We start from the raw sequence: 27,035 nt of genomic DNA, 5'->3' as shown, positions 1-27,035 counted from the left end.
ACTCAGGTTGTACAACTTATGTATCTAAACTCTTGTGATTTCAGTTTCAAGTTCCTAAATATAGTACAGAGGGAGAAAGAGTACAGTTAGAAAATGAAGATTTAATTTTCATTTTTAAAACAAAAATACCATATAGGGAAAGCAATCATACTTGTGTGTCACTCTGACAGAGCTGGGTTGACCTATAGCATCAGTGCCATCAGCGACCATTGTGTCACGAGGAGCACGAGCAGTTTCCTCTCCTTCCTCCTCATTCTCAGCATTGTGGCGTTTGGTGATACTCCTGGTCTTTAGCACCTGCAGCTCTTCTTCTTCCAGATTTATGTCATATATCTCACCTTCAAATTCCACAGACAGGGAACGGGTTTGGCGGGTGTGAACAAATCGAGGCTTGTATTCTGAAGCAGAAGAAACATTCACAGTCAAATGTATACATAACACATACATATATATGTATATATGTATATATGTATGTACATCCATGCCATGAACACAAAACATATTCCAAAGAGAAGAACTCTGTTCAATAAAACCAGTTGATTTTTTCTGTGACTTTACAGAAACTTATTTAATTTTTTTTTATACATTGTGGCCCAAATTACCATAAGTAGCATGAAATTTTGATTTCTTTGAGGTTTGCATTTCATGTTAGTCTGACCTTATGCCACAGTTAGCATGTATATCTTCAAATACAAAACAGTATCTCAGAAATCAGATATCTAGAAAGAGACACCAAAAAAAAGATCAGAGAACACAGGATTAGAAACCACTTTAGAAAATGAAACCATTCAGTACTGTGAAACAAGGTCACCACCTGTAAATTGGCATGTGATATATTCAATGTATACTTTAGAATAAAAAAATAATTTTTATAAGGTTAGCACCTTTTCCTTTTTAAAGGTAAGAATTTAGAGGGTAAGAATTCATCAGATATCAGTCTCTGTATGTATCTTTATGTATATGTGTACATACAGTTTGACATACGTGTCGCTTGTATTTATGTGTGGAAGTCATAGACCACCAAAAAGTTCCTGTATTGCAGAGCTACAGTGAGATTTATTTTGTCACTTCTACCCTTGAAAGCTCTGAGCTTAGTAGGGTTACATCTCTTTTAGTTACTGTGTAGGAGTAAGATTAACTAAGACAATTGACTCTTTTGAGTGGTCTTTAATTTCATGTACAAGAGAACCTCTGTTTGGTCTCAGTCTGAAAGACTTTTCTTACACTTTTTACTTCTTTTGCTAAATGTGCTTGACCAAACCAAGCTGATAAAACTGACAGTCAATACCACACCAAAGGATATTCTGTCTAGCAAAGCCACACACAGAGAGTTCTAGACATACAAAATTAAGCTTGTAAAAAGTCAGTTGTAGAGCATTTCCATTTGTTGCATCTATGCGGAGCACATCCATGTCACCTAACAATAATTTATCCAGCAGAAAACAACAGCTGTAAGAAAGTACTGCCTTTGGCAGGCAGCATCAGTTCTAGTGAAGTTTTTATGCTGGTGTCTTTGAGAGATTCAGGCTGAACCTTTCCTGCAAGAATCTTTTAAAGGAGAGCATAGTGACCCTCATTGAACTGTCCTAAACCTTTTCAGCAATCACCTGCTGTCAGGTGCCTCAGTCAAGTCAGTGAGGACATTCACCTTCATGAACAGAGAAACTGGTTTCAAAGCACCTTTCTGGTCTGTAACCATATTACTCTTTAGTAAAATTACATAGAAAGATTCATAGGGTCAGATGGAACAATTTCTTGCATTTAAAAGCCTCTGATGATACTGCTTAGTTAACAAGTGGCAGAAAGGGTGCAATATATAAGCATCTTGTGCATGTGCCAACTGAAGACAAGCCTGAATTAGTAACTCCCTTAAAAATATTTCATCATTATGAGTCTCTGTCTGCTCTACTCAGAGGAGTGTTAAGGCTGATTTGGAGGAGGCAGAGAAGGGAAGAGGTGTAAGAATGTTGTCAAAAATTAAAGCATAACAAAGCAACTTTTCCTGATGCCTGCTTCAGATGTTTTTCATCCTTTTCCTATTTTCTCTCCCCAAGTAACTTGCTCTAGTCACAATCCTCCTTTAGCCCTTGCTGGTGACTTGGCAGCAGCTCTTTCCAAGGTACACAGAACATATCTCCCTACAAAAATATCACTTGAGGGAACATTCCCCAGTTTGAAAATCACCCTGGCAGTAAGCTTTTCAGCAGAGCTCTGCCTGTACACACTGTGAGGTTCCTCAGATCATGCTAAACAAATGGAAGAAATTAGATCAAGACAGCATTTAGGCCAAACAATGAGACAACTTAAGACAGACAATATTGTGGTTGAATGTACAAAGAATACCAGGGATTCTTGTTCACATCCACAGTGCAGGGGGCTTTAAATCAGGAAATATTTTGAATTATGCTGACATTATTTTCTTAGTTCATAGACATCTGTGCAGCACCTTCTAACTTTTGTGTTTCTCATACAACTTCACTAACATCTTTCTTTGAAGATCCATCTTTATTTCATTCCCTGTCTTGTACTCTAGTTAGAGAGCAGGAGAACACAGCCTACTCCTCAACAAATTCTAAAATCTGCTTCTGTTGCTACAGCTACAGAAATTCAGTTGCATTGCCGGGCAGAAAGCAGAAAAATTGCGCTCCATTAAAAATAATAGCTTCTTCAAATGGGCTTCTTTTGTAGAAGTCATTGGCAGAAACAAACCGGAGTGCTAGAATCCTAAAACCCTCTTGTAGGATCCCTTCAGCCCACGCTCCACTAGAGGACACTGTGATCCCACTCGTGTCCCTGCGGGCACGGAGGCAGGCAGGGAGAAGGGAAGGAGAGCAGTGTTCAGGTCCCCGAGCATCCCCGCAGCACCGCGGGGAGCAGATGTGTGCGGGCATCACCGAACAGCCGCTGAATTCAGCATTAACTTGCAATAAAACACTTGCAAGTGGCCACCTTGGCGAGTACGGGAATCCCCGCGGAGGCCACCGGGCTGCCGTGTCCGAGAGGTGGCACCAGAGCATCACCGCCACAGCACCGCAGCCCAGAGGCTGCTCCGCGCCGCGGTCCAGAGGATAAATATCTCTGTTACGCTGCTGCTAGAATCACAGAAGGGTTTGCGATGGAAAGGACCTGAAGGAATGCCTAGTTCCCTGCCATGGCAAGGAAACACTTGCCACTAGAACAGGTTGCTCAAAGCTCCACCTAACCTGGCCTTGAACTCATCCAGGGTTGGGGCATCCACAACTTCTCTGCACAACCCTCACTGTACTGAATTTCTTCCTAACATCTGACCCAAACCCACTCTGTCTAAGTTTAAAGCAATTTCCCTTTGTCCTATCACGAAATGCCCTTGTAAAAAATCCCTCTCCAGCTTTAGGCCCACTTCAGGTACTTGTTACAGAGGTAGTCATGTAGAGCCTGACTGCCAATTACAGACGTCTTCATTAGACACGAAGGTGAAAGCAAGAACATACTGGTTGGAAAATGCTCTGCTGGCCATTTCCCCCCTGCTCTCTGCCTCAGAGTCCAAGAGATCAAGTGACACTTACTTTGCACATTGGGGTTTCTCAGGAACTGTCTTTGACTTTTCCTTTGGGCCCTGCTGTTGCGGTAATTGGTGTCTCCGCAGCTGCAGTCCTTGTCTTTGCCGCCGTATCCCCGGGAGTGCAGGCTGCGCGCTCTCTTCCTGATGGCCAGGATGTCGCTCGGCACCTTGCACTTGTGAATTCGAAGTTTGCCAGAAGCATCCTCTGTGCACTGCCACTTCTGCGAGAGAGAGACACGATAATGATTTCCCAGCAGCCTTCCAAACCCTGCTGCTTTCAGGTCGACAGTAAAAGGAGACAGGTAAACTTCTTTTAAAATTTAAGCAGTCCCTTGAATAACAAACTGAGAAGGGAAATATTTTAGGGCACAAATTCAGTCACGTTCTTCACAACAGTTTTCTCACTCCAGGGAAACACAAACTTGAATGAAATCACTTCAAATCTGCATTAAAAAAATACAACCAGACAAAAACCACCCCCAAAACCATACACCTATACCTATACCTATACCTATACCTATACCGATACCCATACATACATACATATATATATATATAAAAAAATAAAAAGAGTATCCAGACTACACACATCCCTGAAAAGAGCAAGTAAAAAGTCTTAATTTACTGAGTCAAGGACTACTGTCAGGGCAGTTTTCACCAACTCTTTGTTTTCTTTGAAAAAAAAAAAAAAAATTTTTCTTTATTCTGTGACTTGGGTTTTCTAGAATGATTCAGGGAAAAATGAAAAAAAAAATCCCCAATCCAAGGATGAGGAAGAATTGGTTTAGTTGTAGAGTTTTTTGGAAAGAAAAGGACAAATTGTGGATGGGATTTAGAGAAAAATACATAAAGCATTCCCTGCAGCCAGCAGGTGCAAGCAAGGGGAAGAACCTCAGGGACAGTAAACAAGAAATTATCTTGGATAAACTCCTTTGGATTTGTAAGTCATGAGATTTGTATGAGACTTGGGAGAAAAAGCTCTGGAAGGAGTACCTGTGAAAAGCATTGTATGTGTGCTGAATATCAGAGCAAGTGTGGGAGAATGAAAGGAAACAGATTTTTTTTCCAGTTTGTCTGCACAATATCTGTCTGACTTAATTATCAACATCACTGAACCAGATGGAAGATTCCAGGTGGATTTTTCCAGTGGATCCCATCACCTTCACATTTCAAATTAAAAAGCAACTGGGACTTTAATTTCCTTTCCATATCACACTGTCTTAAAAAACCCCTAAATGTTATTAAAAAAAAAGAGTAGGTGCTGAGAGATCAGAGCTCCTTTGCCCGTACCCAAAGCTTGCCCTACATGGCACTCACAATACACTACATAAAACAAGAAGTCTGTGAAGATTTTAAGTCAGTGGTAGTCTGAATAACAACAGACAGAACTAGAAATAGCTATGTTTATTCATAATTTTAATACAACCATGAACAACTATTACTCAGTGACTTTTGTTCACTTTTGCATCTTAAGTCACAATGATCAGAGTTTATATACAATGCACTACACTTGGCTGGATATTGCAAAGAGCAGAACTCAGTAATGCTATTGGTAACTGGAACCTTTTATCAGGAGTTTCAGTAATTTCTCTGTAATGTGTCCTTTTCTTGGTTCCCACAACTGAATAGCAGAAGTAGCTTTCTCCTGCCTCATTAATAATAACAAGACAGATGGATGCTGGTCCTAATGGAGTTGTCAACTTAATTTTTGAAATGAACACGAATATCAGAGCATACACATTTCGGTAAGTTCCATTAACTAATGGCTGCTCTGGATTGTTTTGGGGATGCTGTCATGCTGACTTGAAGAATGGAGAAAGGAAACTGAGCCTCAGGTAGATTTTCTGGCCTGATAACCTGAAGAATGAGCTGATGTGGGTCTGAACCACAGCACCATGAGTGCACTCTCTGGCCTGACATGTGGGCTGAATTAAAGATGGGTTCCATGCTGAGATACTCCTGTGGATTGGTATGACTCTGGTCTCAGAACAGTGAGCCATGTGTAACAGGACATTAATTTGAGCAAGCCTAACAGCTGGCAGAGAAATTACACTTGTGCCCAGACTTTCAGTGTAAAGGTACATTCACAAGTGACAATGTAACTTTCTGCAAGAAAAGTTGTCCAAGAGCTGTAAAGCTTTGCAGATTTTATTCTGCAGTAGCATGTGCTCTCCTCCTTCCGCAGCAAGCGGTGATTGTTACAGGATAAGAGCTGACTGCACCACTGTATTTCCTGTGTTTATTGGGTACGTGTTACAGTTATAAACATATGGCACTAGTTCTTAGGGAGTCTCAAAAGCAGCATTTTAAAGTAGAATCAGTATTCTCTTTGTCTAGGATTAATCATAGCAAGAAGTTGTAGGAGTGGCTTCAATAACCTTTCAGATCATTTTTAACAGTATTATGACTAACACTGAAACAAGACGCTCTGTGTCTAGTACAAGCCAGTAATAGTTCCCTATTTAAAACAGGGATTAAATGTGATTCATTTCCTCTTTTATTTTTCTTTTTTTAAATTTTACTTTAAAAAGTGTCATTATAAAGATGCTTTAGAGTTCTAAGATGGAATTTTCAGTCTAACTTTCCTGAATCCCTGCCCATGCCAGCATAATCAGGCACTGAGTATGTCTTATGCAGTTAAATTGTAATGCTCCTTCTGCTCATCTTTAGATCTATAAAATACATTAATGTACATAAAAGATTCTGACTGAATGCACTGCCCCTTCCCCTGTTTTCTATTTTCTTTCCCACTTTGAATACCAAACTATTTTTCGAAGTTCAGGACCATAAATTTTGGTTTCTGGATTGCCATTTCTCTATCACTTAAATAACCCCATTAGCATTTACAAAAACTAAATATGTCTTCATTAAATTTTAATTTGTATATGTTTTCTTATTTTCCCCACATTTACCTTCTTTCTTACAGTGATATTTCACAAGACACCTAAGACAATCTAACAATTCACTGTTGCCATAGGAATATCCTTGCTTCTGGCTGCATGCTGATTTAGGGACCTCTCCACTGAGTTATTCTCACCTCAGTAGGAGGAAAGAGTTCTAACTCAGAATTAAAAACTCTAAACTAATAGTAGAGAAAAAACCAAGCCCCTGACATTTGGCTGCAGCAAGCTGTTTTATTGTTTCAGTCATGTTGTGAAACTTCATCTGTGTCAGCCTTTTCCTTGTCATTGACTCATCTTTTCGTTCTTTCATCTCATTTCATCACCTACCCTCCAGCAACTAGTTCTCTCTCACCTCAGCTCTCCACCTTCTGTTCACATTCCTCCTCGATTTAGGTTCAGAGGGAAAGCAAAGGTGAAAAATGATATTTAATGCTTCCAACACCAGTGGAGCCCTGAAACCCCACACCTGAAAGCTGATGGAACTTACTCCACTGGGAGGGGTTTTCTGGTTTACAGCCACCTTGAACCAAGCAGGACTTGTTCTGCACATGCACTTGGAGCCTGGCTGTGCGTGCGCTGGCTGCCAGCTCTTCCCAGTGCCCTTCCCTGCCCCCTTTAGCAAATTGTAAAGGAGTTTAGGAGAGGTAAAAGCGTAAAAGGATTGGCAACTAAGGACTTTGGGTTTGCCTTGTTTTAAAGAAGCAGGCTGAGGGGCAATGTCATTGCTCTTCACAGCTCTCTGAGGAGGGAAAGCAGAGAGGGCAATGTGGATCCAACGATAGGCCATGTAGGAATGGTTCAAAGTTGTGTCAAGGGAGGTTCAGATTGGACATTAGGTTGCATTTCTTTACCAAGAGAGTGGTCAAACACTGTTCAGACTTCCTGGAGATGGGATTGTTGCCCCAAGCCTGTCAGTGTTCAAAAGGCATTTGAATAGTACTGTTAACAACATGCCATGGAAGTGGCCAGTTGGATCTTTGCAGGTCCCTTCCAACAGAAATAGCTCTAGCCTATCCTATTGTGCTGATTTGGGCTGAGGTAGAGTTAATTTTCTTCACAGTGGCTGGTATGGGGCTGTTTTGGGTTTGTGCTGAACACAGGATTGATAATACAGAGACTTTTTTTGTTATTGCTGAGCAGTGCTAACACAGAGTCAAGCCCTCTTCTGCTTTTTCTTCTGCCGTGTTGGTGAGGGACTGGGTGTGGCTGGGGGATTGGGAGGAGACAGAGCTGGAAAAGGCAACTCCAAGTGACCAAAGGGATATTCTAGACCATAGGATATCATAGTCAGTATGTAAAGTGGGAAGAAGAAGGAGGAAGAAGGGAACATTTGGAGTCATGATCTTTGTCTTCCCAAGTCATTGTTTCATGTCGTGGAGCTCTGCTCTCCCAGACATGGCTGAAAAACTGCCTGTCCCTGGGAAGGGATGAATGCATTCCCTCTTGCTTTCCTTTCCCTATCAAACTTTATCTCAACCCATCAGTTTTCCAGTTTCTACCCTTCTGATTCTCTCTTTGATCCCACTGGTGGGGGAGAGAGTGAGTGGCTGTGTGAGCTCAGATGCTGCCTGGGGTTAAACCACTGCTCCTCTCCTCTCCCTCTCCTCTCCTCTCCCTCTCCTCTCCCTCTCCTCTCCCTCTCCTCTCCTCTCCTCTCCTCTCCTCTCCTCTCCTCTCCTCTCCTCTCCTCTCCTCTCCTCTCCTCTCCTCTCCTCTCCTCTCCTCTCCTCTCCTCTCCTCTCCTCTCCTCTCCTCTCCTCTCCTCTCCTCTCCTCTCCTCTCCTCTCCTCTCCTCTCCTCTCCTCTCCTCTCCTCTCCTCTCCTCTCCTCTCCTCTCCTCTCCTCTCCTCTCCTCTCCTCTCCTCTCCTCTCCTCTCCTCTCCTCTCCTCTCCTCTCCTCTCCTCTCCTCTCCTCTCCTCTCCTCTCCTCTCCTCTCCTCTCCTCTCCTCTCCTCTCCTCTCCTCTCCTCTCCTCTCCTCTCCTCTCCTCTCCTCTCCTCTCCTTCAGAAGTCTGTCTGCTTTAATCTCTGCCAAACCCGAAGTTTAAACATGTAACTACCTGTGCCTGTTCCTCAGTGTTGAGGCAAGCACTGCAACGGTGCTGCAGCAGGAGCTTTTCCTTGGATAATGGCATCAGCATGATGCACTTTCTTCTGGGGATAGAAGTTTGTGCTCATAAACACATTTCAAAGATGAAGGATAGAACATGGGCTGGTTAAAAGGAATGGTTTGTACTTGGTGGCTTTGCTTTGCCTTGCTGCTGGCATGGCTCCAGTTGTCACTTGCAGCTACATAAGGAAGGCAACACCAATTGACTTCATAACTAGCTGGGGTCTCAATTTCCTGGTATTAATCAGTTATGCCACAGCCTTAAAATTGAGTCTATTTCATTACTGATTATAATGAAGGCATAAAACTATACATTCAGAAGGAATCACTGTGACATGCTCCACTGTAAATAGCTACTGAGTCAGGACTTCCAAGCAACTTTCTGCAGTTAATAGACTGTGACAGATTTGAGACAGTTGCTGCACCCTTATATAGAGAGGATATGAATTAGACAAGTCAGGAAAAGTGTCCCAACAGTAGGCAAGCTAAAACTTTCTATGAAATGTAAACACCTAGTATTTGCAGTAGACATGTCAGTGTTAAATACCTTGTCAGATTTTATCACAAAGTTACGAAACCCCAAAAAACATGCAACTGGAAATATAACATAGCAGCAATATTTTTACAGGTGCTTTTTCATTTTTGTAATGTATGACTGACTTTGAGTATTATTGCTCAGAATGTTAAGATAAGGCCTGAAAAATGAAGACTTCATGAATTCAAACCTGTCCTCAACATCCCATTTCCCTTTTTTCCTGTTTTGCGAGGTATACTCTAAATTTGAAAACAGTTTAGATGGAAATACCATCACAAGGCTGAATGTGTGTGTACTGTTTTCCTTCATTAGCAGTAACCAGATCTGAGGGAGTGCCAGGGGACTTGATGTGATAATGCTGGAAAAGGAGTCTGGTTCAGGGCTGTGCTACTGCAATCAGAGCTGTCTTGCTTTTGCTTTCTCTGGGCCATTAGAAGAGGCCATGCCACACAACATATTGAAAAGTGCCCTGTAATTAGTTGTCTATGGTAAACAGTACTGAGTAGCAGCAGCTCATTTCTGCTGAACTGGACCTGAATACTGAGAAATGTTTGCTGGCTGAGGTCATGTCCTCTATGCATTCCCATAGAGCTGAACTGGTCCCTGGTCCTGACCAAGGCTCCTAAATGCCCCTGGAAATACTAATCTGTGTTGTTTCATCTCAGCAGTACTTCAACATTGCACATGACTGCAGCTGTTTAACAGGGATGGTTTGCCAGGTGCACTCAGGGAATTTGGAATTGCTGCATTTTTGTGGAAAAAAAAATCTCCTCCTCCATTTTAGAACTGAGTTGATACTGCCTGTAATGGCAGATCCCAAGTTTTGTACCACTCTCATAACTGAACCACTTTCTATTGGATCATACTCCAGAGTCTGACAACATGAATATATTCAAGGGCAGTTATTTATATACAGCCTTAGGCCCTGAGAAGTGTTCCTGAAAAATGCAGTGGTCAGTGGTTCAACAGATAGAGAAGAAGTTTGTCCCATAAGAACTGATGTAATATGGGCAGAAATGTATGACAGGCTTTAGAAATGCTTTCGGATAAATGCACAGGGACAGAACTGGAGGGAAAAAAGAGAAATTAGGGAATTAATCACTGGATAACAGAAATAACAATACAAATCTGGCCATTTTGAGCTACTTCACAAGCTTATGAAAAGAAAGAAAGAGAAAATTGCCTGGGAATTTTACAGACTACAAAATTTGCATTCTTGCTGTATAGACAAGATTGATTTTAAGTGTCATGGTTATAGCAGTTCTCCAGCTATAAAAAATGCATGAACTGCATAGTCAGCTCTAGAAATGCAGGCACCTAGGTCAAGACAGCAAATATTTCACCTGCATAGCATTCTCTACCAAATCTATTAACTTGCCTGTAGTTACAGCTCAACATCAGGAGACTTCTGTTGTTATCCAATAAACATCCACTCTCAGGTGCAAACAAATAGGAGCCAATGAAAAGGATATATTTAATCCTTTAGCTATAACTAGTAATACCAATAATAATATGTTACTATTGTCTCATATACATTTAACTTCAGAGGATTTAGCTTATACTCTATTTCACTGGACACTTTAAAATGGAAACTTTGCAAAAAGAGAACCTCAAAGGAGTACTACAGAAAGCATTAAAAACAATTCTTGCATAAATTATGTTGTCGGTCTAGACATTTTTGGCATATGGAATTACTTTAAAAAAGGTTTAAAAAATATACTTTGTTAAAAAAGGTGCCACTCTAGCAAAAAGGTCTTTCTGTTAGAGAACACCAGTAAGACGTTAGTGAAAATGTTGAACACAGTTGTGCATTGAAAGAGATGAAACCAGTGATCTTCCTGGAATATCTCTGGATTTTATCCAGAATAGACTTCATACGTCCAATTAAGCATTGCTTGAATTTGAAGAATTGTCAAATCTGGGAAGAGCTGCTCTCTGTTTGATAAAAACTTAAATATTTAGGCTGAAATGTGAACTATTTAGGCTGAAATATGAAATACCATCCCTTGAAAGATTATTTTTAGAGATAAAGGAACTTATCTTCATATTTGGTTTCAACTCATAAACAGAGTGGTATTTTAACTAGAGGTATCATAATTTCTGGCAATTCCTAGGAATTCTTGAGCAACTAAGTTGCAGGCATGTTTCTGTCAGCTATGAGCGATGACTCTGTAGGGTCTAAAGTGAGGAATAGCTACAAGGGCTGCTCACAAAAGCACTGAAGTATGCACTTAGTTTTAAGCACATAGCTGGTCCCAAACACCTGCTTCCAGTTAAGCCTGTGCACAGATGCTCCACTGAAATATTACTAAGAGAAGATGGTATCAGTGGGGAGATGGCAAAGAAGAGATAGCTTTGAATCAATGCTCTGGTGAAACAGGTTGATCACCAGGTGATTTTTGACTCTTGCAAATATCAGGAGATTGTTCTGGAATCTGGAGAATCCATGAGTGATGTTAATGTGGCATAACATAATTTTAGTTGGGTTTTAGTGGGTGCTCAGGGTCTGGCTGTCAGTGGCTGGCCAGCCATCTGACACTTCTGGGCAGCTCTTACCAGTGTATGTGTTTTTATTCAAACTCTGCAGCTGGTCATAAAGTTGACCTATACAAATGTATGGTCTGTGATATTTATTTTATGAGAACATAGATACTCGAGCCAAACCAGACTACACCTAATAAGCCCTATTCTAATTTCCTTTACAATATTATCTGTGAGCTGATTGATGGCAAAGATTCTTTCACTATGACAGATAGACGTGCTTTCGACTGAATGCTGATATGATAATTTGATAAATATGAATATCAGTAATAAAATGGAATTCTTATGCTAGGTTTTTAGAGAGTGAAGAATATGTGAGACATAAGAGTACAGGCTACAAAACATGGTTTCTGGATCAGAGCCAGAAGAATCTTGCACATTCACCACAAAGCTGATGTTTGGATTCAGCAACATGTCTCCAGTGACTACCCGTAAAGCCTGAGATCACTGTAAAATGCACTGAGACCTAATCTAACTAAAATCTCACTGCACAGTCTTCAGGCATTTTCTCCGAATGAAACATTATTTCCTCAGGGTAGTGTTGGGATACAGTTCCCCAGGAGGAAACACAATATTATCCATTTCTAAAGCTGAGAGGCATGAAAAGAGAGCACTGGGAAGGTGCAGCTATAGCATTATACCTGTCCAGCACAGTGTGAGTTCATGTGTGTGCATGTCACACCAGCATGGGCAGCACAATGCATTTTTCTGTTCTGCCCACTGCCAGTGCTCAGTGGAGCTGGCAGAAGGCCATGGATCTTTACAAGTTTCAGACCTTTGCTGTTCACAAACTGGCAGGTAGTGTCGAGCAGATGGTAGGAGATGTATGCCCATAAAATAAACAGACCCATGTCTGGGTTTCGCTGCTGAGTCATCCGATCTAAGAGCTGAAATTTTGAACACAGTGCTTCACAGTCCTCATTTTGGGAGGGTGGTTCTTTTTTTTTTTTTTTTACCCTATTGGGAAAATTTAAAAAAAAGATTGGGGTTTTGTAATTTTTCTAAGAGGACAAAAATGCATTTTTGGCTATGGATTTGATACTGATTATAAATAATGGATTGAGCAGTACACTGGAGACATCCAGCCTATCAGTCACCAGACCTCATAAGGTAACTGTGATCTGGGAAAGAGTGTTAGGTCCCAGAAGTCAAAATTATGCCTTAGGAAAATTCCTATGACTCAGACTGGAGAGAAAAAGAATAAATACTTATGAATTAACTCAACTCCTTAATTACAACTCCTTAATTTAGGTAAGGGAAGAGAGAAAGAAAAAGTATAAATGAAAACACAGTTAACAAGGTTTTATTTGATATTTGCTAAGTATCCAGAAGAATTTCATGAGTGAGAAGATGGAATGAGTTCAAGAAAAATAACCTGCTGGAGGATTTAAGAGCAGCTTGCTTCTAAACCTCCTGAACTAACATATATTCTTGTCTCAGGTTATTCCAGTGGAAAGCTGAGAAGAGATTTGTGTCATGATAAGGTTGTATTAATCCAGAGAAACATTTGTTCACATGTTATTTTTTCTGCTCTGTTGGAAAATTAACAAAGCTTTATTACAAGTTGACACCAACTGTTTCTCATTTTAAAACAAAAGCTGGGTTATGCTGCAGATGAATGCTGCAGATGAATGCTGCAGATAAATCAATATTTCTGTACAGTGTAGCTTATTACTGAGAGGGTAAATATATATCAACAAAATATAAAAATACACTGCAAGCCATTTAAGTGTTAAAACCCATCAGCATCCACTGCTAAACCAACTGGGCTCAATCAGGTGACCTCAGTAAGTTACACCATGTAAACTGGTGACAAATTTGGCATATGAACTATGGAAGAAACCTCCTGTTCCCATCATAATTTCTTGAGCATTCTCTCATGTGGAGATGTGGAGGGACTGCAAAGGAAATGTCTACCCTTGTCCAAACCCCAAAGCTGAGCAGGACCCCATCAGCTCCTGCTCCCTTTGCCAGGGGAGTGAGCCTGGCTGTGCTTTGGGTGAGCACAGATCAACAGCTGAGGGAAGGCAAGAGCTGAAATCTGGTCTACATCCAAATATGACATGGGCAGGTGACCCATAACTCACTTACAAGTTCATAAAATTAACAGCACTTCCCAAGTTATGAAGTTGAGGAGGAAGAAGAAAACATGAAATCCTCAAGGCCAGGTACTAAGCAAGCAAAACATTAAGAGCATATACTGGAAGGAACATCTGGAGGTCATTTAGTTCATCCTCCTTTTCAAAGCAGCAACATTGTTAGGTTTGGAAGTATCCTGGGGTGGACTTTCCACAGCCTCTTTGGGCTCCAGTTCTTAATTATATTTATGGTAACATTTTTTTCCATGCATCTATTTAGAATTTCTCGTGCTGCAACTTGTCTCTTACTGATAGTGTTCCCTGGAAAGGCTGACCTGGAACAGAGACTAACCAGAGCAAAAGGAATAAAATAGGTATTTATTGAAAGGATACACCTTGGGCAGTGCAAGAGCCTGGCTGGGGCCATACCCAAATAAAATCCAAGATGGATCCTGGTCACGAGTCTTTACACTTTTATAAGTTTTGGTTCATCTACATATTGGGGCCAATTATCCAACCACAGCCCCAGTCTATGAAGTCTCAGCCCCCTGGTTGCCCCCTTTCCCTTCCATGTTGTTTATGCTTTTTGGGTACTAGTTGTCCTTGATTGTCTAGCTAGAAAGGGATTGTTTTGTCTAACTACCTTGTGGAGAGAACTAACACCTAACATGAAATCTCAGAGTTACACACTAAGCAGCAGAGATTCTGAAAAATATAAAAGGTAAAACCCAAGGCATCAATAGTCCTTTTGGTGTGCACCTCCAAGACATACCTGGGTCTGTCTTTTCTCTAATTAGCCACTAACCAGTGGCTAATTAAAGGAATCAATTAGTTTCTTCCTTTCCTTCTGTTCCCCTGGCTAAACAAACCTCTGCCCCTTCTCAGTACTTCCACCCCATCTCTGGGGTCCTCCCCTGGACTTGCTCCAGCTCACCAAAGCCCCGCTGCTCGTGGAGATCCCAGCTGTGATGCAGCATTCCAGGTGCAGCCCACAGGCCCCAGGGAGAGGTGAGTACTCACTTCCCATGACCTGCTAGCAGCACTCTGGCTGATGCAGCTCAGCAGGAGCGCTCCTCTCCTGGGCATGGGCTGGCTGCTCACCCGTGTCAGTGGTGGCGGGACATAACTCGGGGGTGAGCACACCCAATGCACATCTCAGTTCTGAGATGTTCTCAAGGAGATGGGTGAATGCTTGGGAACTGCCCTGCCATAAAGGGTATTATGAAAAAACAGCAAGGGGACAGTGATCTACAATGTGATCTACAATGAAAATGATGCAGTCTGCAGTCTAAAAAAAAAAAAAACCAGGGAAAGTATTTTATATTTATATTTTACAGATGGTTTAGTATTTTCTCTTCACAGCCCCCCCCCACCATTTTTTAGGTTTATCTGTTTTCAGATACATGTTGGATATTAAAAAAATAAGAAATTTGAAACTTCTAATTTAAAAATTATTATGCTAGGTTCCCTCATTTTCCTTTCTTTTAAAGAGAAAATAAGCTGAAGCAAGCATTATCCTGAGTACCACATCCTGGGAGATTTTGGAACTAGCGGATCTCAGGATCACACCTCATTTTAATACAAGAAAAAAAATAATTTCTTTTTCAGCTTCCTTGTGGTCTCCTTTTCAAATAAACTACATATTGACTAGAGTAAATTTAAATTAAGAGCAAGTTTTTAATGGTGTATTAATTCCCCAAATGCTTATTCTTAGTTTCAGACACTTAGAAGCAGCTTCCCACAGACCAGTAATTTCACTATTTTAGAATCTGTCAGCAATCACTCATTCTGTGAAAGTAATTTTAATTTAACTGATGTTAGCTGTGACTGATTAGAGTAAATGTAGGAAGTATTATAAACCACCATAATTTAAATGAAGATTTTATTTCTATATATGCACCTATGTAATTGAAATCAAATATACAAATCTCAAAAGACAAAACAAAGTTAATTCATGCACAGCAATATTTTCTCTTTTCTAAGAGGTGCATAGGAAAATGACTAGAGCAAGTCTGCTGCAGGAACCTCATATTAAACTATGATGGCTCAGAAGTTCACATTGAAACGAACCACATTTGGACTAAAGTACTTTCATTTGACCTACCAACCTTTTTTTTTTTTTTTTTTTTTTTTTTTACTTCTCAGCATGGAAAAAATCCCGCAGACACTTATTTCGCATTGCAATGCCTCACTAAAGTTCATGTCAATCCAGTGTTGGTCTTTAAATTCACACCTTACCTATTCTATGCTGGCTTTCCTGCGAGCACCCCAGGTAGTCACAGGGAGAGAAACTGGCCTTGTTTCCCAGGGCATGAGGGTGAATGGAGTGGGAGCAATGGGTCTGTGCTCCAAAGGCTGAACAGCCCACAGGATGCTCCATCCCTCATGATGCTCTGCCTAACAGAAATTTTCCATAGGCACATTTAACTTCAGCATCCCTGCAGGAAGCCTCCAGGATGTCAGAATTATCAGGGACAGCCTTGATCTGTTTTTTTTTACAGAAAATAATGTGTACACACCAATGGCTGTGTCTGAAAATTGGTCTTAAAGAGGTCAGTTCAGCCTTGTCCTTCATCCAGTTGTGAGGGAAGGCTGCTGGGCTCTGTGCAGCTAAAATATCTTCAGCATTGAAAGGATCTCGATGAGAGTTTGTAAGTGGGAGACCCTCTACCAAACACTACTGATCTTGTAGTCTCCTTGCTGACTGAAGCCTTCTTCCCTTTGATCAAGCAGGATTCCCCAGTGTGGGATGTCTACTGCCCTGGGCTGAGAACAGGGCTGTGAGCAGGGTTTCCTGTCAGGACGCTTCACCTTTTCTATTCATATGTGGAAAAGTAGTTATTCCAAACCTGGACTTTGGCATAGGAAGTAATAAATATAAGAAATAACTGCAAAGAAAAGGTTTTGTTACTATAAAATGAAACAGCATCTAACAATCTAAATTACTTCACTGATCTGTTTTAGCTTTTATAAAGCATTCAAATTTTCAAATTCAATCTCTCTTTACAACGGCAGTGCTCGAACTCCTGAAAACTTTGCGCTTGGGCGAGACCGCGATATTGCGTACATCCCTAAAAAAGGAGCGTGTGTGAGGCGAGAGCTGTGGCAGGGAGAGGACCCACCAAGGATGTGACAGCCAAGACACGAGTGCAGTGCGAGGTGCGATGCCCAGGAATCCTGTGCCTGCAGTGCCCAGGGGAAGGGGGCACGGAGCGTTTCTGAGCTCAGCGCACACAGAGCGGGCTTTGTGGCCTCCCCAAACACCCTCCGAGACCTCAGCGCCAGCCCCACGCCGCCGGCAGCGCTCTCCGCAAACATCTGAGGGGAAAGCGCCAGCGCCTGCCTGGCAGAAATCACCTCACACTTGACGGGCTACAAGGAGGGCAGGGCAGGCACAAGACACTGCCTGGCCCCCAGCGTGTGCCCCAGCTGGGGGAGTGTCAGTGAGAAGGCACACTGCTCGCTTACACATCTCCCCATCATCATGTTACCATAGGTATAGCGTTAATTCAGCATGGATTGAGGAGAGCCTGGAGTCAGAACCACTTTTCTTAATTTAGCTCTCTTCCTGTGAGTGCACTGCAGAGATGCAGGTGCAAGCATAGTAGTCAGGGGTGCAGTAATTTCTGGTTTTATGAGCAGGCAAATAGAACTTTGTATCAGAGTCAGGCGTTACACTGAAATCGTCAAGAAGAAAAAGTAATGCCTGTGTATGGGTATCACCGCCTGAATCCTTACAGCAACCTGAAACAGGGAGCGTTTCTGGCAAGGGGACCTTTCTATTGAAAGTGTTTCAAAAAATGATAAAGGATGATGATTACTAAGTGCGCTGTTCAGTTGTGCATCCCAGCAAATAAAAACCTGTATAACCTTAGGACTAACCAGGTTGCTTTGGTAATTTTGAACTAGCCCATTTGGTACAAGCTTTCACTGCTCAAAAAGATTGTCTCCCCTATTAACAATTACCACCGAACTATCTTGCATATTTATCAAGGCATGATCAGAGAAAAAGTAGTCATTTCTTGTTATCTTTGAGCACAGGAGTTTTACAATAAACTCTGTACTAAGACAGCAAACAAAGGACCAGGTCTTCAACACCTTAAGTTGGACCACTGCTTAGAGGAATTTGTCTGGTTTTCTTTTGCTCTGAAGATATTAACAACAGTGATCTTTTAGTTACCTTCCAAAAGCCATATTCTTCAAATTCTTTTGACCCAGAGTGTAAAATGCATATTTCCCTGTGACACCTAGAAAACTGCAGTTACTTGTGGCTTACCTGTCCTGGTTGTTCACAGGCTGTCTGGTATCTTGCTTGTTGGCATAATTCTTTTACTCTCTCATACTTGGGTAGTTGATTAGACTGCTGAGTGTTTTTGTTGGGTTCCTCCTTCTTGCGTAGAAATTTGCTTATTAAAAAAATAAAGTGGAATGTTTTAGATACACAGTTCTAAGCCCTAAGGATGATTGTAACTTGAACAATGTAGCTGCTTGAAGATTTAATGTCTTCTCAGGGGAAAAAAATCCCCACATTTCTGTAACTGACTCTTGATGTAGGGCACACACTGAAAAAAAGGCTCAGGTGACCAACTGAAAATTGCCAGAAGATAAGTGCTGCTAAAATATTTCTAACTGGTGCAGTTCAGCATCATTCATACATAAATATAGGTTCTTTCACGAAGCAAAACCCTTTGAAGCAATACTTTCTTGGCTGGAAAACACAGCTGAAGACAAAACAGGACTTTCATACTCAGCACAAGCTTGGCTGTATCTTACATATTATGGTGTGTCTTTTATGCACTGCTCTGTAATAGATCAGACAAGGTTTTCATAATCTCTAAAGTTATAAAGCACCAAAAGGAAATTGCTGTAAAATTTTTACCCAGAGAAAATTTTCAGGGCAACAACTGGCAAGGTAAGAGGACATAAGGAGTTATCAGCAAAGAGAGGAGCGGTTATAGTTGTGAATCTCAATTACACATAAGTCTTAGCTCAAACAAAAATGAAGAATGCTTCTAATACGTGATGGAAAATACAAAATCAGATGATAAGAGGATTCTACACAGCTGGATTTGAAACAGAGATTTTGGAAAAAAAAATTCAGATAATGACAAAACTGGGCAAAAGCACAATGTTAGGGAAAGAGGCTAAGAGAATCACCAGAAATGCATGCTTTCAAATTTCTTCAGAGAAAGGGATTTAGGAGCACAGTAGATTGCAAAGGCAGTGGTGGGAAAATAGGAAAAAAGTCATGCCTGTCAGTTTGCTTGCAAAATTTACTGCTTCTTTGATCATAGAAAGGAAGAGGAGGGAGCAGAAAGGAAAGTGTGTAAAAGGGAGTGCTCCCAGCAGGCAGGCTCTCCCAAAACTCTCTCACCCCTAATAATTACCCTCTTTCCACCAGAAATGTGTCACGCCAAATTTTGGTCTTCTTGTTTGTTCGAAACCTGAAAGTAAAATAATAACATTTACTGCTGGCACTGAAGTATACCACTGAAAGTGTTAACAAATTATTTTTCCAAAAAAACCCTCTCCACTTATATAAATGTGCAATTTTATAGATCTACTACTTAAGAGACTCTTGAAATGGGAAAGCTGTGGTTGTTGCCATGACACAGCTCATTTTCACAGAATCTGTTTTTCCATACAGCTGTTGATTTACTAAGGTGTTTGCTTCTGAACTGGCTAAAAAGGGATCTTGGGACCCACCTGTTTCCTGGTCTCTCCAAGTCCAGAAGCTTTAGGACAGATTTGCCATCCATATCTGGAGGTGTGTCAAGGCCTGCTATATCCAGAATTGTTGGAGCAAGATCAATATTCAGAACTATCTGAGGCACTCTGCAAATCAACAGGAAAGGTCATAGTTGCCATGTGTTCAATGTGTAAGTCTTCACATTCTCTTGGAAATAGAATGATAATTAATGCTTATCAGGGCTTTGAAGATGTAAAGCTCTACAGAAATGCTAAGTTTAGAAAACCCTCTTTGAAGTCTACAGCTCAGGACGATAGGCCAGTACTGCAGACTGACATCACAAAGAAAAAGTTAAGCACAATAAAACAAGGAGGTGCAGCAGCAACACTGCTCTTATCTCATTGACAATGAGGGCATGATGCTAAACGACAGAGTGAGCAGTAAAGATGAGCGCATTGTTTTTACAAGCAAAACCCAAGTCTAACCCTACAGGACTATGCATTACACAGTTTTCTCATCTGCATTATAACTTATTCATAATATGCAAAGTGCAAAAACTGCCTCTTTATGAGACTCATTGCTCTGCAATAATAGGGCATCCTTTATGAAATGAAACTAGACAGAGTGATAATTACATGCTCTTAGAAACATTTTACATTAGGCTCAACAGCTGTGCTAGAGACATAAGGGAACGTACACTGATCCCGGCTCCACACTTGGACCACGAATAAAGAAGGGAACTCGAATATCAAAGTCATATGGCATTGACTTCCCCTTGACCAGTCCGAACTGCCCAATATGGTATCCATGGTCAGCAGTGTAAATAATGTAGGTATTCTCCAGTTCTCCCATCTCTGCAAGCATTTGGTGTAACTGCAACCCAGCACAGAAAGAACTCCGAGTTAAGTGCAGCAAAACATGTTTTGTGCAGAATCATGTGTAACCATCATGTATAACCCTTAAATATGCAGGACCAAACATGGCATCAATGACATTGTTGACACAGATTCTGGGGATTGGCATTTGTACATCTTGCCTTCTCCGTGCTGGGAAAAAATCAACATACCAGTTCAATTTCACACTTGACAGAGGGGACAATTAAACAGCTCCAGAAAATTAGAATAGAAAAAGTATGGTAATGATGGGGTAGTTGCCTTAGTATGTCCAAAATTCTTTGTGTACTCAAAGAGAGCTTGTGAAAAAGGTCTGCTACAGCTTTAGGGGAAAAGGTACTCAGATTTGATTTACTGTGCTAGTCTACAACTTTCTCATTCTTTACAGTTGTGGGCTTGGGAAAAAGCTGTAAATTTTTATTAAAGTTTGAAGAAATCTCTCTAGGGGAAGATCTTTGGTCATGGTGCTTGATTCTGGAACAAAAAGTCATACAAAGTAAACCTAATAGTTCATGTATCATGTTACCTATAATTAGCAGTACACTGCATTGCCTAACTTCTGCAAACACTTGTAGACTGACACCTGAGTTGCTGTGATTTGCCAGTTCCCAGATTTCAACTGAAGGACAAACTGTGAAGAGAGTGAGTGAAATAAATGAACAGAAGTTGTCATGTGCGCACCTGTGTCTATCCATGTGTACACACAGGTGATGCATCTTCTGTTAATACCAGGCTTTATGCTAGGCCCAGTGACTTCACCCTTTAAAAAAGCACACTATTTTTTTGACCCAGCAATTGAAAGAAGAAAGCCAGGAGCTTGGCCTCATGTTGCAGAGAACCAGAATTCAATTCCACTGAGAAAAAGCAGAGTAATTCCTCACAGTGCAATTACTTTCCTCACAATGTGGTCGGTGAAGGTAAAGAAAGAATTAATTAATTTAATTTTTGTTACTGACTGGTATGATTGTATTCAGAGCAGTTTCCTGCACTCACTCTTTCCATAGAGTCGTCAACTGACATCAGGGTCTGAAGTCTTTTGCGCTGCAAGACGTTGGTAAACTCCATGTGGATCGGCAGCATGGGCCCCGTGTACTGCATAATCCAGTGCTTATCCATGTTTGGTGCATAGTTATAGCTGGGAGTGCTGCAGGAAAAGAACAGATCTGAAAAGTTGTGCAGCGTGACGGACATCAGAGAGAGGTGGGAACTCCTCCAATACAGAAAACAGCCAACAAAAAGTTAAATCACAAATTCCATGTGCTATCTGACAAATATCAACAAACATCACTTCATTGGCTTCCAAGATTCATTGGATCATGCATCACCTCCTCAAAATATTTTAACCACTTGCTTTCCAAGCTTTCCTTCAGACTAAAAGACAAGTTCCATGTTAATATTTGGGATTTGCCAAAATCTATTTCTCTAACAAACCTGTAATCATTAAAAGGCTTATCTGAATGATGCATTCCATATAGATAAGAAAAATTAAGGAAGTCAGAGATCAAAATTTACTGCTTACTTAATATTAAGGTATATTGCCATGATAGTTCCAGAAGAGAAATTACCTTTAAATAGAAGCCAAAGAAAGGTATTTTCCAGTGGGATAAAGAAATTTAGTAGTCAGTAAAAGAACACCATCAATGTTATAGTAGGTTCTACACTAAATACTGTTAAGGTGTTATTTTCAATGTGACTGCAAAGCACAGTGCATTGCAAACATAAAATGAACCATGACAACAAAATTTAGCTAACACTGCTATTGATACTAGTACCAAGAAGAAGTATGGCACAGAGTCCTATCTAAAGCAAAGAATGATGCTTTAGGAGTTTGCACAAACATCAGAAGAAATATTTAAGAGCAGTGTTCTATCCACAGCCAATGTATTTTTGAAAGATATCCTGTAAGAAACAAGAATATTTTCCCAGAGATATCACCTTGGGAGAAAATGTGTGGCAAAAAAATGTGTCAAGTAAATTTTTTCTACAGAGAAACATGTTACAAGAGCTCTCCATCAGTCTTGTTTTTATGTCTAGCATACATGACAACTACAAGGTGAAAAGAAACCAAGCAAAATCCACGTCCCATGATGGTTTCACCTACATATGAGCAGTTTCCTTCTCTAAAAAGAAGGAATCTAGGCTTTGTCATTTTCATTAGTTTCTTTGGGTTTTATTTTCCTCCTGTTTCTACTACACTGCAATCCATGGTACATGAATAGCAGCATTATATTTGAAAATGAAACATAGAGAGAAAGTGAAAAAAACACTGTTGGGTGATTAATTTGATTTGTTTTATTCTCTTTTCAGCTTACAATGAAAATGCAATTCAGTATTAATTTACTGTTTAGGTACTGAAAATTATAATGTGTATTAACAAAAGGCACGTTTTTCCTACTGAAATATGTATGTGTAGTTGTTTTTTCTTAAAACGAACAACATCAGAATACTGCATAACTTAGAGTCATATCTTTGACCAGTCCTTCACTTAGGTTTCATTTTTCTTTACGTGGCTGTATGTGATCCCAGAATGGTGGAAGCAGTTGATTTTTATATCAGATACCATATGTATAACCTTTAACTGCATGCTCTGAGGACAAAAATCAGCTGAAAGGATGATGTAGGTAACTGATAGTCAACTTCAATAAATTAGTGGAGTCCACATTTTAACTGGAGAGCATTATTTGAGAATTGAGGCAGAATTTGAGAAGTATGCCTTTAATACACAGAGCAAGTTTTGATTAACCTACTTAATCATTAGTCTCAAGGGAAAAGAGAAGCGGTGCAACAGTATCACAGGACTTTGATAGAGATTAAGAAGTGTGAAGAGGTTAGCTCCCTACTGAGCAAAGACAAGCATAAACTAGAATTCCTTTTCTGTTGAAAAATCTTTTATTTCATGTTGAAAAGCCAAAGTTTTTGTAGTTTCCCATGGCTGAAGTCTGATTTTAAAATGAATACTGTCATAATATTAATAAGATTTGTCCCACAGCACAACCCTCTGTGTCACTGGCTAGCCAGCAGTCCTAGCAGAGGGAGACCCTTGAAGAAGCAAGTCTTAGGAGTTTTGTCACCTACCACTTATCAGACAGAAAAGAAGGATACTTTCAGTGCAAATTTTTCTCTGTTTCCTTGGAAGTTTGTCAGACAAGACGTTTTCCCATGAAGGAGCTCATTTTTGATTAATCAGCATTTCCTAGTAAAACCCTGGGTTTTTTTTGAGAGGGGTCCTGAGTGCCCCAGCCCCAGAGGGATGAGGTGGCTGTGAGCTGTGCTCAGCCAGCAGCGTGGTGACAGCCTGCTGCTGTGCCAGGAAGGAGAGCCAGCTGCTGAGGCAGGATCAGGTCTTATGTTCCCAGGCTATTGTGAGCAGCCTCCTCCACATAATGGATAGTTTTAAAAAGCAGCACTCAAGGGTTTAGCAGGGCAGTTAAAACCTTTCACAGACACTTTCCAAATGCATTTTGAATTTTCTGGGTGAGAAATGCAGCAGGCAGAGAGGGAGCAGAATTTTCCCCCCGGACAGTTCATGGAACAGGAACCTTCTGTGAAATATCCAGTGTCACTGGCTGATGGATAAATGTGAAACACGGGTCCATAATGTCAGAGCAAGAGTACTAAGGAGGAGACAGAAAGGAATTCCAAACCCCTGCAGCATGTATATGTTCTCTGTGTACTCTTGTTTGTCGGGCCTTTCAGAAATCCACTAGAATGTCACTGGTTGCCAGGCACAAGATCTGACACTGCCCTCAAACCTATCCAGCTTTTTTTTTTTTTTTTTTTTTTTTTGGTATAAATACAACCAACCAACCAACCACTGCAGATGTAAATCTTAGGGAGAATATTGCTGACTTCTAAAACGTTTACATGACATTTCCAGACCTCTTCCTGATCAGTGAAAACTTTTTATCATAAAATCTTTTCTTGAAGCTGCTGGAGATATCAATTAAATGTTCAGCTGTTATAAGTCCTTGAAAGTCCATTATGGCATGGTCTGTCACTGTTTCTATTCTCCCATTTTTGGGAACAATTTGCTCTGTATTGACAAGTACTGCTGTGAAGTAACACTGACATCTACATTTCCTTGATTCCTCTTTGCACTGGAAGTTTGAAGTGGAAGATGTGTGCGATGTCTTCCATGGCTCCTCTGAGTCATGGAATCCATCTTGTGTTGAGTACATTTGTTGATCCACCATCAGCAGACAGTGCCAGGCAGCCCATTGTTCTCAGGTTGTCCATGGGCTCCAAGTCTGGCAAGTTGCTACTGTAGTACTCGTCATTCTTGTAAAATATACTAACTTGGGCAAATTAGATTGCTCTGTTGCTCTCTTTTATTTGTCCAACACATGCTGTGATGAACTTAATACACAGAGATCACTTGGCACTCCCTAACAGATCTGTTCTAGCACTAGAAGACACCAGATTAACAAAATTTTGAATTGATACTCTCAGTTAAACTAACAAAAAAATTCCATGTACTTAATAGTAACAAATGCTGAGCATAGTCACTTTCCTATAAACTTGTACTCATAATGAGAACATTTCACCCTGAGATTTTGTAATCAGCCACCTATGTGAATATGTTTACTGAGAAATTTACAGTGATAATCAAATGATCTATAGACTATGGAAGGAATAAATATTTGTAAGCACTAGTGCATTTTAAAAGAAAGATTCACCGCAAAATCTATAATTTATTTATCTGTAAACATCAGTTCATGTAGATACTAATGTTGAGAGAAAAGGAGTAGCATTAGCAGAAACTGCTGTAATCAAAAGGCCACAGTAACTCTTTATGACAACATATTTACTATAATAATATATTTAAATTTGAACTTCAAAATTAAGAATGCATCTTATTTGGCTCTTAAGGTACCACAAATAAATTAGGCAAGAAACAATAAAAATACCCAACAACCCAAAATATGCATGCTTGTGCATGAGGATCTATTAAAATGGGGTCCCCAAACAAACAATTTAGAAATGAATTTCACTGGCTTCTACTAGTAACTGAACAGAATTGTCATATTCAATGAAATAAATGGAATACAACCTTTTTGCAAATCATTATTACAAAAATGTATTTTACAGTTAAGAAAGGATTGGGAGAGTACAGCATGTTTTAAGAGCTTCAGGAATTTAGTACAACTTTAAATTAACATTTGCTTTCTAAAAATTTAATCTAAATATATGCATGTCTCTAACAGATGGGATAATGTGGAGAGAAACAAGTATGTTTCCAAACATTTGTTCAATTGCTCATAGTAAAAATCTGTGTTTGCCCCTATTTACAACCTCCTAATTCTCTCCTGTTTCTACTCAACAAAAGAAATTATGTTCACAGAAATACTGCCTAAAAATATTGGGTTTGAATAATTCCATAAAGTTCTCATGGGGTTTTATCCCAAAAGTATTTGGCTAATCTTCTGTTTGGATTGGGAGTCCTCCAGTTAGTGAAAATAATACAGTACTTAGATGCCCCAAGAACATTTTCATTTCATAAAAATAAAAGTCAACAACATTTAAAAATAATACCTCCGGTAAAACTGATTGAGAAAAATGAATAGTTTCTGTACAGAATTAGCACCTCTATTATTCTTTGAAATATGATTAGCAAACATGGCTTAAGTGGTCATGTTTCTTCAAGTGAAAATAAACAAAGGAAGCAAATTCTTTGTTTCCAGGGAAAGTAGACTTCCAGGTCTAGACACTCTTCTTGGAAAGCAGGAAGCCCAGGTTCTGGGCAAAACTAAAAGTAAAAAAAAAAAGCCCACAACCAGTGGTCACGGTCAGTATTAATGTGAAGTTGTTACCACTCTGGGTCTGCTTTTGCTGCCTTTTAAAAGGGGACTCATTTAAACCCAGTGATATTTATAGATCTGGGTATATAGGGTATAAAAGTTTCACTCCTGAAGTTCAACACAACTGCTATATTTTAGAATAAAGAAGTGAAATGGTTGTTGCCTGTTAATTATTAAACCTTTTTCATTTAGGAAACATTATTTGTTGTTGCTACAGAAGTTAGTTGTGCAATCAGTATATTACTTACATTTCTATTTCACACCATTTCTTCTCATTTAAAATCACGCTCACATTGACAGGTGTGATGATTTTGATCATTTATCTCTAAGTCAGGAGTCCAAGCAGGCTTTGGGCAGTAGAGACACTCCACACTGACCTGTCGAGATTCATTACTGATGCCAATGCATGATCCCGCTCTAATGGCCCCGTGTCCACGTTACAAGAAGCACCATTGTTACTGGCAGATGTTTGAGACTTGGCCTCAGTGATTCCAGAGGCAGCCACCTCACACACCAAACTCACACTGAAGGTTGGTCTGGGGTTCCAGAGCTGCAACCTTTCTTTGAATGCTTTACTACTGCAGGCACTCTGCTACCAACACACCTGGTATATCATCACCTTTCATATCATCTTTAAACTTCTATAATATAAAATGTAACTTCTGCCTTTCATATCACCAACTTTTCTTAGCTTGTGAAGGTTTCTGATCTATTCCAAGATAGATCAGATTCCATTTTTATCTGATCCTCCTAATGTTTCTAGCTTGGCAATGGGACTGCTTCCAGGTAGTCATAAAATCTGGCTGTGAGTCCTCCTGCCAGCCCAAGTATTTTAACTCTGCACAGCCAGCAGTGTTTCAGATTTCCATTTTTTACATTCTTCAGTAAACCTGCCTCCTGCAGATTTTTGCTTCTAATGTTTGTTTACTTCACAGCTTATAAACAGC

The 27,035-nt window shown here is 40.2% G+C and overlaps 1 protein-coding gene across 10 annotated transcripts in view; it reads right to left on the bottom strand.

Moving 5' to 3' along the window:
• SULF1 (sulfatase 1) overlaps positions 1 to 27,035 on the bottom strand; it is a 186,040-nt gene that overhangs the window by 12,820 nt on the left and 146,185 nt on the right. For all 10 annotated transcript variants that reach the window (XM_033080115.1, XM_033080149.1, XM_033080131.1 and 7 more), the window contains 7 exons: positions 21,284 to 21,434; positions 20,095 to 20,270; positions 19,415 to 19,543; positions 19,096 to 19,152; positions 17,985 to 18,114; positions 3,546 to 3,762; positions 152 to 398 (listed from right to left, as the gene is read on the bottom strand). In XM_033080115.1, the coding sequence (XP_032936006.1) occupies positions 152 to 398; positions 3,546 to 3,762; positions 17,985 to 18,114; positions 19,096 to 19,152; positions 19,415 to 19,543; positions 20,095 to 20,270; positions 21,284 to 21,434 (1,107 nt within the window). The remainder of the gene's footprint in view (positions 1 to 151; positions 399 to 3,545; positions 3,763 to 17,984; positions 18,115 to 19,095; positions 19,153 to 19,414; positions 19,544 to 20,094; positions 20,271 to 21,283; positions 21,435 to 27,035) is intronic.

Source organism: Catharus ustulatus, chromosome 1 (assembly GCF_009819885.2).
Source record: "Catharus ustulatus isolate bCatUst1 chromosome 1, bCatUst1.pri.v2, whole genome shotgun sequence".
Taxonomy (NCBI): Eukaryota; Metazoa; Chordata; class Aves; order Passeriformes; family Turdidae; genus Catharus; species Catharus ustulatus.
Note: the sequence above shows the minus strand (reverse complement) of the source record. Positions and strands in the feature narration are given on the sequence as shown.